This window comes from Rhinatrema bivittatum, chromosome 5 (genome assembly GCF_901001135.1).
Source record: "Rhinatrema bivittatum chromosome 5, aRhiBiv1.1, whole genome shotgun sequence".
NCBI lineage: Eukaryota > Metazoa > Chordata > Amphibia > Gymnophiona > Rhinatrematidae > Rhinatrema > Rhinatrema bivittatum.
The window spans coordinates 352462934-352475638 of NC_042619.1; the positions used below are offsets into that span (position 1 = coordinate 352462934).

Below are 12705 nucleotides of genomic sequence, written 5' to 3' on the forward strand. Positions count from 1 at the left end.
TGGCAACTTTAAGCCCCACGTTATGCTCTGAAATACTTCAGTGCGCCCCCATATTCCTGCTAACTTAGAAGCAGCCGAAAGTGCGAATAAAGCAGAGAGCTGCCCAGAAGATTCTGATCTGCTGTTCCCTGCGGTTTCGTGAAGCAATACGGACATCCCCCAGATAGGGCTGTGCACGTAGCTTGTCATATGGGGTGGCTTGTTACTCATCTTTTCGGTGAAGTCTGTCACTGTTTTTTGTTTCTTTGTGCAGCAAATTAGGAAAGGACATCAGGACCACGGATTTCCTTTCCCGGTGACTCAGCCCATTACCTAACCAGCAACTGCACTGCCCTGTCAGGAAACCCATGTTTTTCCTAAAAGAAACGTTTTTTGGTTTGGTTTTTTTTTTAAGTGCTCATTGTCTGAACATGTATTGAAGTTTTAGTTTGGTTTTATTTTTTTAATGGAATTCCTTGTAGGGATTTTTTTAATGGATTCCTTGTACTATAGAACCGCAGATAATTTGACAGAAGACCTAATTGTCTGCAGTAACCCCAGTTTGTTAGGAACTGAACTAATTTGTTTCCTATGTATATACTGCTGAAGTTAATAACTAGTGTGAGATATGTCTTGTGACGTTTTCTGGTGTTGGTTCGGCAAAAGAATAATGAAGCAAAACAAGCAGTTTTATCTGCTCCAAGCTGCACAAGAAGCTCCGGGTTACTCAGTGATGGACGTCTCTTACTGCATGTGCTCACCTGTTGTAAAGTAACTAGGAATTTTTTTGTTATGCAGTCTCTCACTGTAAAATAATAAACACATTGCTTGGGAATTCATTACATGCTGACTCTTAATTCCACATATCCAAGTGGACTAACAGGGCAATGAGAATTATTTGCTCGTGGGGATTCAGAAACTTCCCAGTCTTATTTACCATGTAATGTTTTGATTGTCCGCCCCACAGTACGTGCAATATGTCAGGGATAAGCAACTGTGGTCCTGGAGTGCCACCAACATGTCTGGTTACCAGGACGTGCACAATGAATATGCATAAGATGTATCTGCATACGGTGGAGGCAAGTGCGTGCAAATATACCTCATGCATATTTATTGTGGATGTCCACGATACTCCAGGAGCAGAGTTGCCTACCCATGGCAGTGTGACCTTGGAGAGGCCATGAACCAGTCTTAACAAATTGGTGGCATTAGCTTCTCATGTTTTATGGTACGCTTGCATTATACAATATTGGCATTCTGATTGTTCATAGCATCACTTTCAGATCTGCGAAATCCATAAACCTTGTGAAATAGACCCTGTAAAGTTAAAAGATGGGGAGAATCTGGAGAACAACAAGGTAACAAGTCTTATTTAAAAAAATATATTAATATAGCACTGTAAATTCTTGTTTATCAGGACCTTTATTCTAGCTCTCTAAAACCTGTCTAAATCAACAAGAAGCAGCATTCCTACTTAGTAGTTTCAGTGGGTTTCTAAAGATCACGAGGGCATTATTGTGATGTAGTACAGAATGCCTAAGAATTACAGCAAGTTGGATGATGCATCAGCATTTTTTATGATGATGTGGTGTTGCGTGGTCTGGATATTCATGTGTCGCTTAGCCGATATTAGGAGGAGCAGAAGTTTGCAGAAAAGTTGGTCGTGAAAGTTCTGCATGAAGTGCGCTCTGCATGATAGTTGCATATAGTCGGTGAGATTGAAAGCAAAACAGAGGTCCATAAAGTCCAACCACCTTCTGCTTGCCCTAACAACTGTTGTGTGGTAATGCAAGTGAGAGCAGAGTTCCCGGTGGCAAATGGTAGGTCTGCCAGCACCTGGTGCGGGGCGGGTGGCAGTGCTTCCATTTGTATCCCTCCCCCATCCTTCTCATAGCAATACTCGAAAGGGAACTTTAGGAGCGTTTCAGCTCTGGCCTTTGGGGGAGGGAAACTGAAAAAAATATATTTATTTTTCTTTTCCTGGGCCTTCACGTATCCCTGTGGCCTCAAAACACTACATGGAGGAGGGAGGGGAAGCAATGTCAGTTAGGCATTCCTCTCTCTCTGGTACATGCACAAGCAGATTCTCTCTGCAACTGATGCACCTAATCTCTCAATGAAACTTCCCCACTTCATGGATGGACCCCCAGCACTCTCCCTTCTATCCCCCAAGCCTGACCCCCAAGCAATGCTCTTCCTTCCTCCCCAATCCCCCCCCCCCCCCCCCCCCCCCCCAGCTAGGCATTTTTGATAACCAAAATAGAAAAAACAAAGAAAAAAATAAAAAAAAGGAAAAACAAAACTAAATGAACATTTTTCATGTGCGCACTCTTATTAGTTAGTTGCTTTTTCTTTTTAGGAAAACCTGAGGCAGTTTGTTGACCGCATTTTCAATGTCATTACAAAATCTGGTGTGAGCTGCCCGACTGTCATGTGCGACATCTTCTTTTCTCTAAGAGAATCAGCTGCGAAACGCTTCCAAGGTAACTGTGTTTCTTCTTTTCCAGGGTGAGGGAGATGGGGATGCATGGTTTGGCGCAAGAGTTTTTTCTGCTCCTTGGAGCTTCAAGCTCATTCAGAACTGGCCTCTGCTGGGCCTACAGTGCCATAAACCTTCATTCGCGGCTAACCAGGAGATTTCCCCATCAAGAAGTCCATATCCAGCCCTACTGCATCAATAGTCCTAGTGTTCTGGAACCTGTTGTGCATGCGTCCTGAATCTGGATTAGTAAATATTGCTGTTTGGTAATGGCTGAGACTTCCCTCCTCCTACCCACTCCCGTCGCGGGGGCTATGAACACTGGGTCCGCAGCATCCCTGTTCTCCTGCTTTTCTCTCTCAAATTATTGGGGCTAATTCAAAAGGTCTGGCGGGCAGGATAAACAAAATTATCCTGCAAATTAACCTGTTCCCAGAGCTAGCATTTAGCTCATGAATATTTATTACGGGTAGCCTGAAAACCAGTCTTGATTGAAAGTCCCGGGGATTCTTCTGCTGTAGAGTAACCCAGCCAAGGATTCGTGGTGGCAAAGTCTACAGTTTGACGAAAATCTTATATATAAATCCATCTAATTTTGATCTCTGACATGTTAAAGCAGCCAGTTCAGAAGTTATAATTGCAGTTGAAAACTTCATAATCCTATTATGAATACTGATGGTCTCCCGAAATGCTAATTTATTTTTATACTGGCTTGGAAAGTTAAAGAAGCTAACTATTTATACGCAAACTTTATGCAAGACCGGCTTTAAATTATGGGTTGGCGGGGGTGGTGGTGTCAACTCCCGTTCTCCATGAAGTCTCCAAAGTGTGGAGGAGGGATCCCCCCTTCCAGACTGCCTGTTTAGATCCTCTCCGCCCCCCCCCCCCCTCACCTCCTTGTGGGGCCGACACGGCCCCACAAGACCAGCAAACGACTCCAAAGAGAGAATTCAGCCGCGGGGGGGGTGGGGGGGGGTCTGCGAGCTGCCCGTCGCTCGGCCCTCAGGCCCTGTGGTGGACCTGCCCCATCCTCTCGCAGCAGGCGCGTCCTGTTCACCGTGAAAATCTCGTGAGGGGGGTGGGTGGTGGGTCCACAGCGGGGGCTCGTGAGTGAGCAAAAGGAGGTGGCTCGCAGGCCTCCGCACTGATTTTTCTTTTCGAGGAAGCTGCTGCCGCTTTAAAATAAAGCGGTGCGGCAGGGAGAGCTGTCGGCGTGGCAACGGCGGTGATGCCTCAGCGCCTAACAGAGTCTGACACCTGGAACGATTGCCCAAGTGGCCTAGGGTAGAATCCAGATCTGTGTTTATTGAATGGATTTGCCCCCCACCCAAAAAAAAAATGTATTACTAAAAAGGATGAGGAAATAGCTAAGCTCAGTCTGTAACACACTTTTATGTATTTACAGTTTATAAACGTCGTGGTGCTTAGTTTGTATGGTCTCGGCTGATCTGAAATCTAGGTCAGACTCGCCTTGAAAAATTGTAAAACGCAATCACATCAAATGGAATTGGAATGTAGAAGCAGGATACTTTGACCTTTCCCAGCATGCAGTGTTGGGTTTTTTTATTGAGTAGTGGGCTTTTTTTATTTTTTTTTATTTTTACTAAGATACTAAAGAATGGGAATTTTTTCCTTTTAAACCAGAACAAAGAAATGCTTAAAGATAGCATGTTCTTCCTAATGTAATTAGATTTCACTTTAGTTATAAATTGAGTACCTTGTGCCATAAGAGTGACCTGCAAACATGTTATGATGTCAAAAGAAGTTACAGAAAAGGCAGCCTGCTGTAAGAACATTCCAGTTAATCATTTGTATCCAGGCCAATGGATGCACTTGGGGGGAAAAAGAGTTCTCTGTATGTTGTGCGACATTAGTGTCCATTTAATGAGTCTGGGGTTTTCTGTTGTAGGTGACCCGGATGTTAGATACACAGCTGTGAGCAGCTTTATTTTCCTGAGATTCTTTGCACCCGCCATTCTCTCTCCTAACCTCTTTCAGCTTTCTCTACATCACCCAGTAAGTACAGTATCTGAAGCTACTTTGCAGCAAACATAAATTACACTTTCCAGACAACCCTAGTGGTGTTGAACTTGTGCTTCAAAGCACCAGTGGGCAGAACAGGAGAAAAAAATAGAATACTGTAGATATTGTTTATAAACGCTCAGAAAATTCCATGTGTCTCCTATTTTGAAATTTTCGCAGTCTATGTATGGAGAATCATAAAACTGTCCCTTACTAGTAAGCCTCAGAGTCTCAACAGACCTGGAATGTGAGATTAGATTAGAGTAGGAAGGGTAAATGTGGTTAGCACTTTCCAGTGGGAGGTATCAATAGCTTAATAAAACTCCTGTGTTCTGGATCACTCTCCAGTAGGGATGTGCATTCGTTTAATTAGTTTCATGCGTTTCCCATTACATGTCAATTAGATGTGCATTCGTTTCATATGTTTCATACGTTTCATATTACATGCTTGTATAGGAAACATATGAAACGGGTGAAACGAATGCACATCCCTACTCTCCAGTCTCTCCTTCCAAGGTACAGGTCATTCTTTTTGGCATATTCTCTCCAAAGGAGTGGATTTGCCTGCCTCTTATCCTGGGAAAGTGGCTGGGGCACAAGGCCAGGCCTTCAGGATTTAGGGAGATGGTGGCTTGGGGCTCAAGCAGGCCACTGAGACTTACTGAAGATAAGGAAGAGAGGTATTTCCCTCCCTCTCAGCTGTCCAGGGAGATTATTGTAGTTGAAGGTTTCCCAGCTTGGCCTTCCGCACTTCATATATGCGGATGACGTACAAATCCTCATCTCCGTTACTGATTCGCTACCCAAAGCCCTTAACACATGGGAAACTGCCCTCCTCTCAATCAACAACCTCCTCACCAACCTAAACCTTGCGCTCAACACGTCTAAAACAGAACTCCATGATAATTGCACCCCAACACAAAACCATCAATGGCCCCCACCCCAACACTTCCCCCCCACAATAACATCTTCGCAACACGTACAAGATCTAGGCGTCATTCTTGACAATCAACTTAATCTAAAAAAATGTATCAACTCTACACTAAAAGAATGCTACTTCAAACTTCACACCCTAAAAAAACTAAAACCTCTCCTACACCTCAACGACTTCCGCACAGTAATCCAATCTACTATTTTTTTCAAAAACTGACTACTGCAACTCCATCCTCCTAGGCCTTCCTAAAAATACCATCTACCCCCTACAAATTCTACAAAATGCCGCCCAGATTCTCACCAGTACTCTCAAAAATGAACACATCACCCTCAAGGAACTACACTGGCTCCCAAAAAAAGAAAAGAAGATTGTAGAAGCAATGTTCGTAGTCCCTTGAATAAGAGCCCTTATGGTACTGAACAGCAATTTAACTGGCCCAAGGTTGAACTGCTCCAGGCCCTGAAGGGGGAGCTGCTTATGTTCTTCTAAGTGTTGCCCCTTTACCCTGCTCTGGAGTGAATTAGTTGCTGAAAATGAAGGAGAAAAATACCTGCTTGCAGCAAACGCAGACCCATGGCATTTCATCTTCAGAAACCCTCCTCCTGGAGCTGAGGCTCATATGCTTTGGGAGAAAAAAAGGAACAGACATCTTTAACATGATCTTTTTGTAGAGAACACCCATGCTATCATGCCTGGGGCCTATAAATATTTAAGACCTTGTGTGGCCTCAAGTTCCCAGACACTGTTATGGTGCAGATCTTAGAAGCATTTTACTAAGCATTTCCTCCTGCTTATGTGTCTGTGGAGAAAATTGATAAATGTGGCACAAGATAGTAACAAGATTTTGTTTTAGTTTGAAAATGGGTATGCAATTCAATCTGACATATGTATATGCAGTAAGACAGCACACCGGTCACAAATAATAGAAAAGCTCAGGGGTCTTTAGTTACTGTTAGATAAGATTTTCTCCATATTCATACAGCACCCGAGTGAAGTTAGGAAACTCTGGGATGTGGCAGCATTTTAACATACTGTTTTCCTTTTCTTGATTTTTTTTAGGATCCACAGACCTCCAGGACTTTGACCCTTATTTCCAAGACCATTCAAACACTGGGCAGCTTATCCAAATCTAAATCTGTACGTAGCTTTTCCTTTATTGACTTCCTTGTGTTGGTCTTGAGCAAGTGTGAAACTGAATCGATTGAGCACAGAACCTAAATTTAGTTTTTAATTATACTCCATACTATTTTGTAAATCGCCTTACTGGGATAAATTGCTATATATTTCCTTGGTAGGTTTTGTTGGGCTAGGTTTCCTGGGTTAAAAAAAAAAAAAAGGAAACTTCCAACGAATTAACCAGCAAAGAATGGATTCAATTAAGCAATTGAAATGTATTGCATTTATTTACATTTTTATGTGTAATCAGCTCTTTTTATCAAAACAGCTTTACTATCAGAGCATTTTCAAGATAGAGGATATTCAAAGCAAGTACTAGGCATAGTTCATGCTATAGTGAACATGTTCAAAAAGATATAGAATCCCCTAACTCAAAATAAAGATGCAGGTTTGCTTCCATTGCGGTTATACACCCATTCTTATCCTTGCTTGCTTGTAACACGCTGTAAACTCTCTTGTTGGAAAAGCATGGTATAAATAAATAGATGATGGTGTCTCTTTTTTTTTTTCCACTCTTGAATTCCTTTTGAAAGGATAATGGCTGGTTTTCTGTTTTACAGGCCAGTTTTAAAGAGTCTTATATGGCGACTTTTTATGACTACTTCAATGAACAGAAATATGCAGATGCAGTAAAAAACGTAAGTGACACTAATCCTTTGGCACCAGTCAGTTGCCTGCCTGCCTGCCTCCCTCATACCCACGTGAGAGATGCTTTTCGTTAGTGGAGTGACTTTTTGGCAGTATATATATATTTTTTTAATGATTCCTTGCAGTGGGTAGTGGTGGATGGTGTGGCTCCTCTCCAGCACCGGCAGGAATAAGAGCAGTGTATTTTAAACATACTTGTCTTTGGTATTCGCCCCGAAAAGAAAGGATAATGAATGGATCAAAGGCGAGAGCACAGGGAACTGCGAAGTAGACCATATTGCCGCTTACCATGGAGGCAGTATTCATCGGTGCGCTGAGACGGCTGAAAAGTAATGGGACCTAATGGGGTACATCCCAGAATATTGAAAGAATGAAGGGGAATTGTGAGGAATGCTTACTGCATCCCTCATATCTCTGTGCGGCTTAATCATTTGAAGCAGGAGAACTTCCAAAAAAAAAACCAAAACCGGAGCGGAGCAGATATAGTACCGCTCCTCGAGGGCTGAAACAAGGCGGGAGAAGAAAATCACAGACCTGTTAGCATAACATCAGTAGTGGGTAAGGTAGAGGAAGCACTACTGAAATAGTGCAGTTTCTTGAAAATGCTGGGTTTTCAATTCTCGGTCGAATGGTTTCGCAAGCGGGAAGCTTTGCCAGGCAAATGTGATTGATTTTCTTCAATGTGCGTGCAGGGCGGGTGCAGTAGAATACGGCCTATCAAGATTTCAGTAAAAAAAAAAACCTTTTCCACACAGACTGATGAGCAAGCTCTCCCCCAGTCCGGGAGTTGGAAGGAAAAAATTAGAAACTGGGTGAGAAATTGGTTGAACAGAAACCCGGTGGTGTGGTGAAGAGGGAAAATGACCAGCAGAGGTCCACAAAGATCACGGTTAGGTCCAGTTCTCTTCAATGTCTTTGTAAGTTGTATTGCGGAGGGTTAGAAGGGAAAACGCGCCCGTCTGCAGCAGATATGAAAATTAACAAAGCAGATAAGCTAGCGGGAATAAATAAGAAGAAATTAAAAAAGAAAAATAGGAAGAATGGTCAAAGTTATGGCAAGTACATTTTTATTAAACAGAAAAAGAAAGCTAAATCATGCAGTTTGGGGAACAGGGTATCCAAGGGCAGATACCTACTGGGAAAGCTGATAGCACACTCGGGTGCATAAACAGAGGTAGAAAAAAGGAACTGTTTTCATCGTCCCTCTGTGGCTCCCTCATGAGATCCCACTTTGGAAACTGTGTTCATTTCTGGAGGCAACATCTGTAAAAAGACATTGACAGTTTCAAAGGAGGTCCACCACAATGTGTTTGGGTGCGCGCACTGCGAGCCGTGCACAGATGCGCTGTCCAGAAGCAAGAAGGGAAAAGGGAGATTATTTTTTTATTTAAGGCATTTCTATACCGTGTCCCTAGTGTCTCCTTTTTGACAGAAGCGGCAGCTGTCAGCCGGTTTGACAGCCGGTGCTCAATTTTACCGGCGTCGGTTCTCAAACCTGCTGATAGCCACGGGCTCGGAAAACGGATGCCGGCTAAATTGAGCGTCCGTCTTCCAATCCATGGGCTAGTTTTTATATATTTTTAAATTTTGGGGCCTCCGACTTAATATCCCTATGATATTAAGTCAGAGGGTGTACAGAAAAGCAGTTTTTACTGCTTTTCTGTGCACTTTCCTGGTGCCGGCCGAAATTAACTTCTCCCTTTGGGTAGGCGCTAATTTCTGAAAGTAAAATGTGCGGCCTGGCTGCACATTTTACTTACTGTATCGCGCGGGAATAACCAGTAGGGCCATCAACCTGCATTTGCATGTTGCGGGCGCTATTAGTTTCGGGGGGGTTGGCTGCGCATTTTCAACGCGCTATTACCCCTTACTGTATAAGGGGTAAATCTAGCGCATCGAAAACGCATGCCAAACGCGAGCTAACAGTGCGCTCCGCCGGCGAGTACTTTACTGCATCGGCCTGTTAGTCGGCTAACTCCCGAAGCTAGCTGGGTTAAATCTTTTCAAAGCTGACGCCCAAAAGGACCTTTAGTGCCAGAGGGAGGAGATGACAGATCAATTATGGCCTGTGACATTACAATGGGCAGATACAAACGGGCAGACTAGGTAAGATCAAGTGGTCTTTTTTCTGTTGACATTTATGCTTCTATGCAAAGGGTCCTAGAGAGCAGGGACAGAGCGAGCAGAAAAACCAAGGCACAAGGGGGAGTGTAGGGCATGCCAGTCCTGCTGGCTATGGTCACTCTCACAACATCTTGGCGCATAAGATATTTTGTCAAAATGAGCCGAACGTTTGTCCACTGGTGTTAGGTTTCAGACTAGGAACCTCCTGTTTTCACAGAATTCACGCTTTCTGCAGTAGTTAAACTGCAGCTGCAAATGCTCCAGCCACAGGCGCGCTTTCAAACTAGGCATCCACCGCCCGCGATTCTCTCGCCGCGTCGCTGCCAGCTTTGTGGTGCTGGTATTGCCGAAGAGCAGCTTTGGTAGATTTCAGTGCAACCTCCTCTGCATCCACCCATGCCTGCAGTACCAGTCCAAAAAGGTTATCCTGCTCCCCCCTCCCCCTAGCAATGTGGATGTTGATTTTCACATTGTGCTATTGAAAGTTTTGAGTCATGCGGTTTGAGATATCTGGTAGGGTAATTTATTTGAAAGGTCCTAAAATAATAATGTAGATTTATAAAAAGAGCGCACAAATGTTTCTTGTCCATGTGCCATAATAGTTCTTGGACCTGGCAGCACAGCATGGCCTGCGATTATCGTGAGGGTACATATGCACGCTGAATTAGTTCGATACTATGCCACTTAGGAGTTGCCATGTCATTTTGCAGTAATTTGGATCATATAATCTAGCTGGACAGTTGAATGTCCTTCCTGTATTTTATGGGCATGCTGTTCCAACCCAATGGCAAGTGTAATTGGGTGTTCATATGGCAGTCACTTTCAGACTTAGTAATATTAATGTGAAGGCAATGCAGTGTGTGTGATATTTCGATTTTGTTATAAAGCGCGGTCGACTTTTTTTTCCAGAAAAGTGTTCGGGGTGGGGGAAATGATTCCTCCAATGAATTTAGAAATAAAAAAATAGAATTTACTTAAAAGTAAATGAGGGTTTCTGTGCTGTACAGTCACTGTATGCCTGGAAAGTACATTACCATTAAGTGACATTTATTTAGAGGATTAGCGTCCCATCATCCTTCCTACTACAGTGAGATTTTTTTTTCTTTTTAAATTTGATAGCGTAAGCCTCTTTGCCCTGCCTTTTCTTCCTGCTTTTGTTTAATCCATGCCTTTGTTTACCTTTCTAGTTTTTGGATCTGATTTCATCATCCGGCAGGAAAGACCACAAGAGCATAGAACAGCCCATACTCCTGAAAGAAGGGTAGGTTGCACGCTGGAGTCAGGGAATCCCGGGACGGCTCTCTGTGTGTGTTTCCATAATCTGTGATCGTCCTGGTTACTATCCTTCTGATAGCAGCCGCAGGAAGCAATAATTTCTGTAAGCTGCTCTGTGTGCACAGATCCTCCCACAAACCTTGATCTTAAAAAAAAAAAAAAATCTGCCATGCCGTAACTGCTCCCTTATGTAGTGAATCTGTACCAAGGTCCCTCTAATCGATTGCTGCAAGCCTTGAAGATGTAAAAGCTTTATGCCAAGGAAAACACCATGCAAACGGCAGCATATTATAGCCACACTTCATAAAGACATTTCTTGCATTTCTCCCTTGCCCTGAGCAGGTACTGTAACCCAACAAGAAACATCTTTATATTTTCAAACTCTGCACTTGATAAGAAATTGAGTTAACATTACTGTGCTACTTAATGCCCCAAAAGAAAAACGTAAACCATAAGTAGAATTCAGAAACACCCCCCCCCCCAACAGTATTAATATCGCAGACTGTTGTAGGGATTCATAGAGGGAGGGGGGACAGAAATTGCAATAAGGAGAAGAAAGATATATATATATATATATATATAGCCCTCCTGCCACCTCCAGCTCAAGCCCAATCTCCTCCCTGGTTTTCAGAATTGAATCGGAAGGTTCACAAAATTCCAGATAACCAAATGTTTTAAACGGCATTTGCCCGAACCTTGAAATTCAGAAAATATATTCTGAACTCCGGTGTCAGCAAACACGATTTACTAGATCAGCATGAGCCAAATTTTATCTGTGTGCAGTCTTGGAGCCTCGCTCTTATTATCTCCTGTTTACCCTTAGGTATAAGGAGTGTCTGTATTTTGTTCTGCGATTTCTTTTTGGTTTTTAAATACATTAATTTATGCATTATGAGAGTCACAATGAGTATCTTTCCTCTTTGTAACTCTTGAGCTTCAGGTTGCGTGTTGTTGCCACAGTACAATGCTGTTATCCTCTTAACTAACGTGAGCTTCGTTTGTTAGATGAAGAATAATTTGTGAGAGTTTATCTCAAAGTGGGCAGAATTAATTGAAACTAAATATGTCCGTTTGCATGGTCAGTATAATTGTGCTCATTTTTAGATTCCTTTTGCATAAATCCCTTTTTTTTTTCAGATGGACCTGCATGGTCTCTGAAGCTCAGGAACTGCAACAGACTTTTTTTTTTTGTTGATCCGGTATAAAATATCAAAGCCTGTAGAGATTTCAGTTTTCTCCACCACCAATATGGCTATTAGAGCTCCATCTCCTGGAGTAAAACAGTTTAACATTTTTTTTTCAATTAAAGCCTCAAGTGCAGCTTCCTTAAAACCCTTTTTTGTTGACACCTAGAATGTTTGCAGCTCTGGGCATTAAGATTTTGGCTTATTGTGGCATCCTTTTTTTTAATTTTATTTATTTATTTTAACACAAACGACTATTGTTACAGTGCCATGCTGTCATGTCCGAGATATATTCAATGCGCAGATAAAAGTAAATGTTTAACTGCTACACCCAGTTATGAGGCTTGAAAAAAGGGATTGATGAAAAAAGCGAGTGTGTTTAGGTCTTATTCGGTTTAGAAATTATTCTGTGGTATTCCGTTCGTTTTGTTTTGCCAATCACAAATAACTGACTTAAAATGCAGCAGTTTATTGATTTTTAGATCCGTTTTAAAATAGGTTTATGATTAAAAGAGCCCAAGGAAGAAAACGGTTTGGTATGAAGAATTTTAAGAAGAGATGGTTTCGCTTGACCAACCATGAATTTACCTATCAGAAAAGCAAAGGTACGAAAAAGGGTTTGCTTTCATTATTCACTTATTGATCACCTCATAAGGGAGTCGAATTTTTGCATGGTCTGACACACTGATTCCTGTGTTTGATTTTATTATTATTATCATCATAAGAACATTTTGCTTCAGATTTATTAAAACGGCAAACTCTCGGGGTACATTTTTTTCATAACGCGATGGGGCCGTTATCTTGTGCGGTAGCGCCCCAATGCACATGCGATAATGACCGCATCGAGGCGATCTAATTTAAATGAGGGAAAGTGGAGGGGTGGG

At 42.5% G+C, this 12705-nt stretch overlaps 1 protein-coding gene across 2 annotated transcripts in view; it reads left to right on the top strand.

The window, feature by feature from the left end:
* RASA3 (RAS p21 protein activator 3) overlaps positions 1-12705 on the top strand; it is a 353769-nt gene that overhangs the window by 305824 nt on the left and 35240 nt on the right. The window contains exons 13-19 of one of the 2 annotated variants that reach the window (XM_029604621.1): positions 1263-1337; positions 2339-2462; positions 4368-4474; positions 6474-6551; positions 7151-7228; positions 10550-10623; positions 12320-12426. In XM_029604621.1, coding sequence (XP_029460481.1) covers positions 1263-1337; positions 2339-2462; positions 4368-4474; positions 6474-6551; positions 7151-7228; positions 10550-10623; positions 12320-12426 — 643 coding nt within the window. Of the gene's footprint in view, positions 1-1250; positions 1338-2338; positions 2463-4367; positions 4475-6473; positions 6552-7150; positions 7229-10549; positions 10624-12319; positions 12427-12705 lie in introns of both variants that reach the window. The other variant, XM_029604620.1, reaches the window with a different exon arrangement.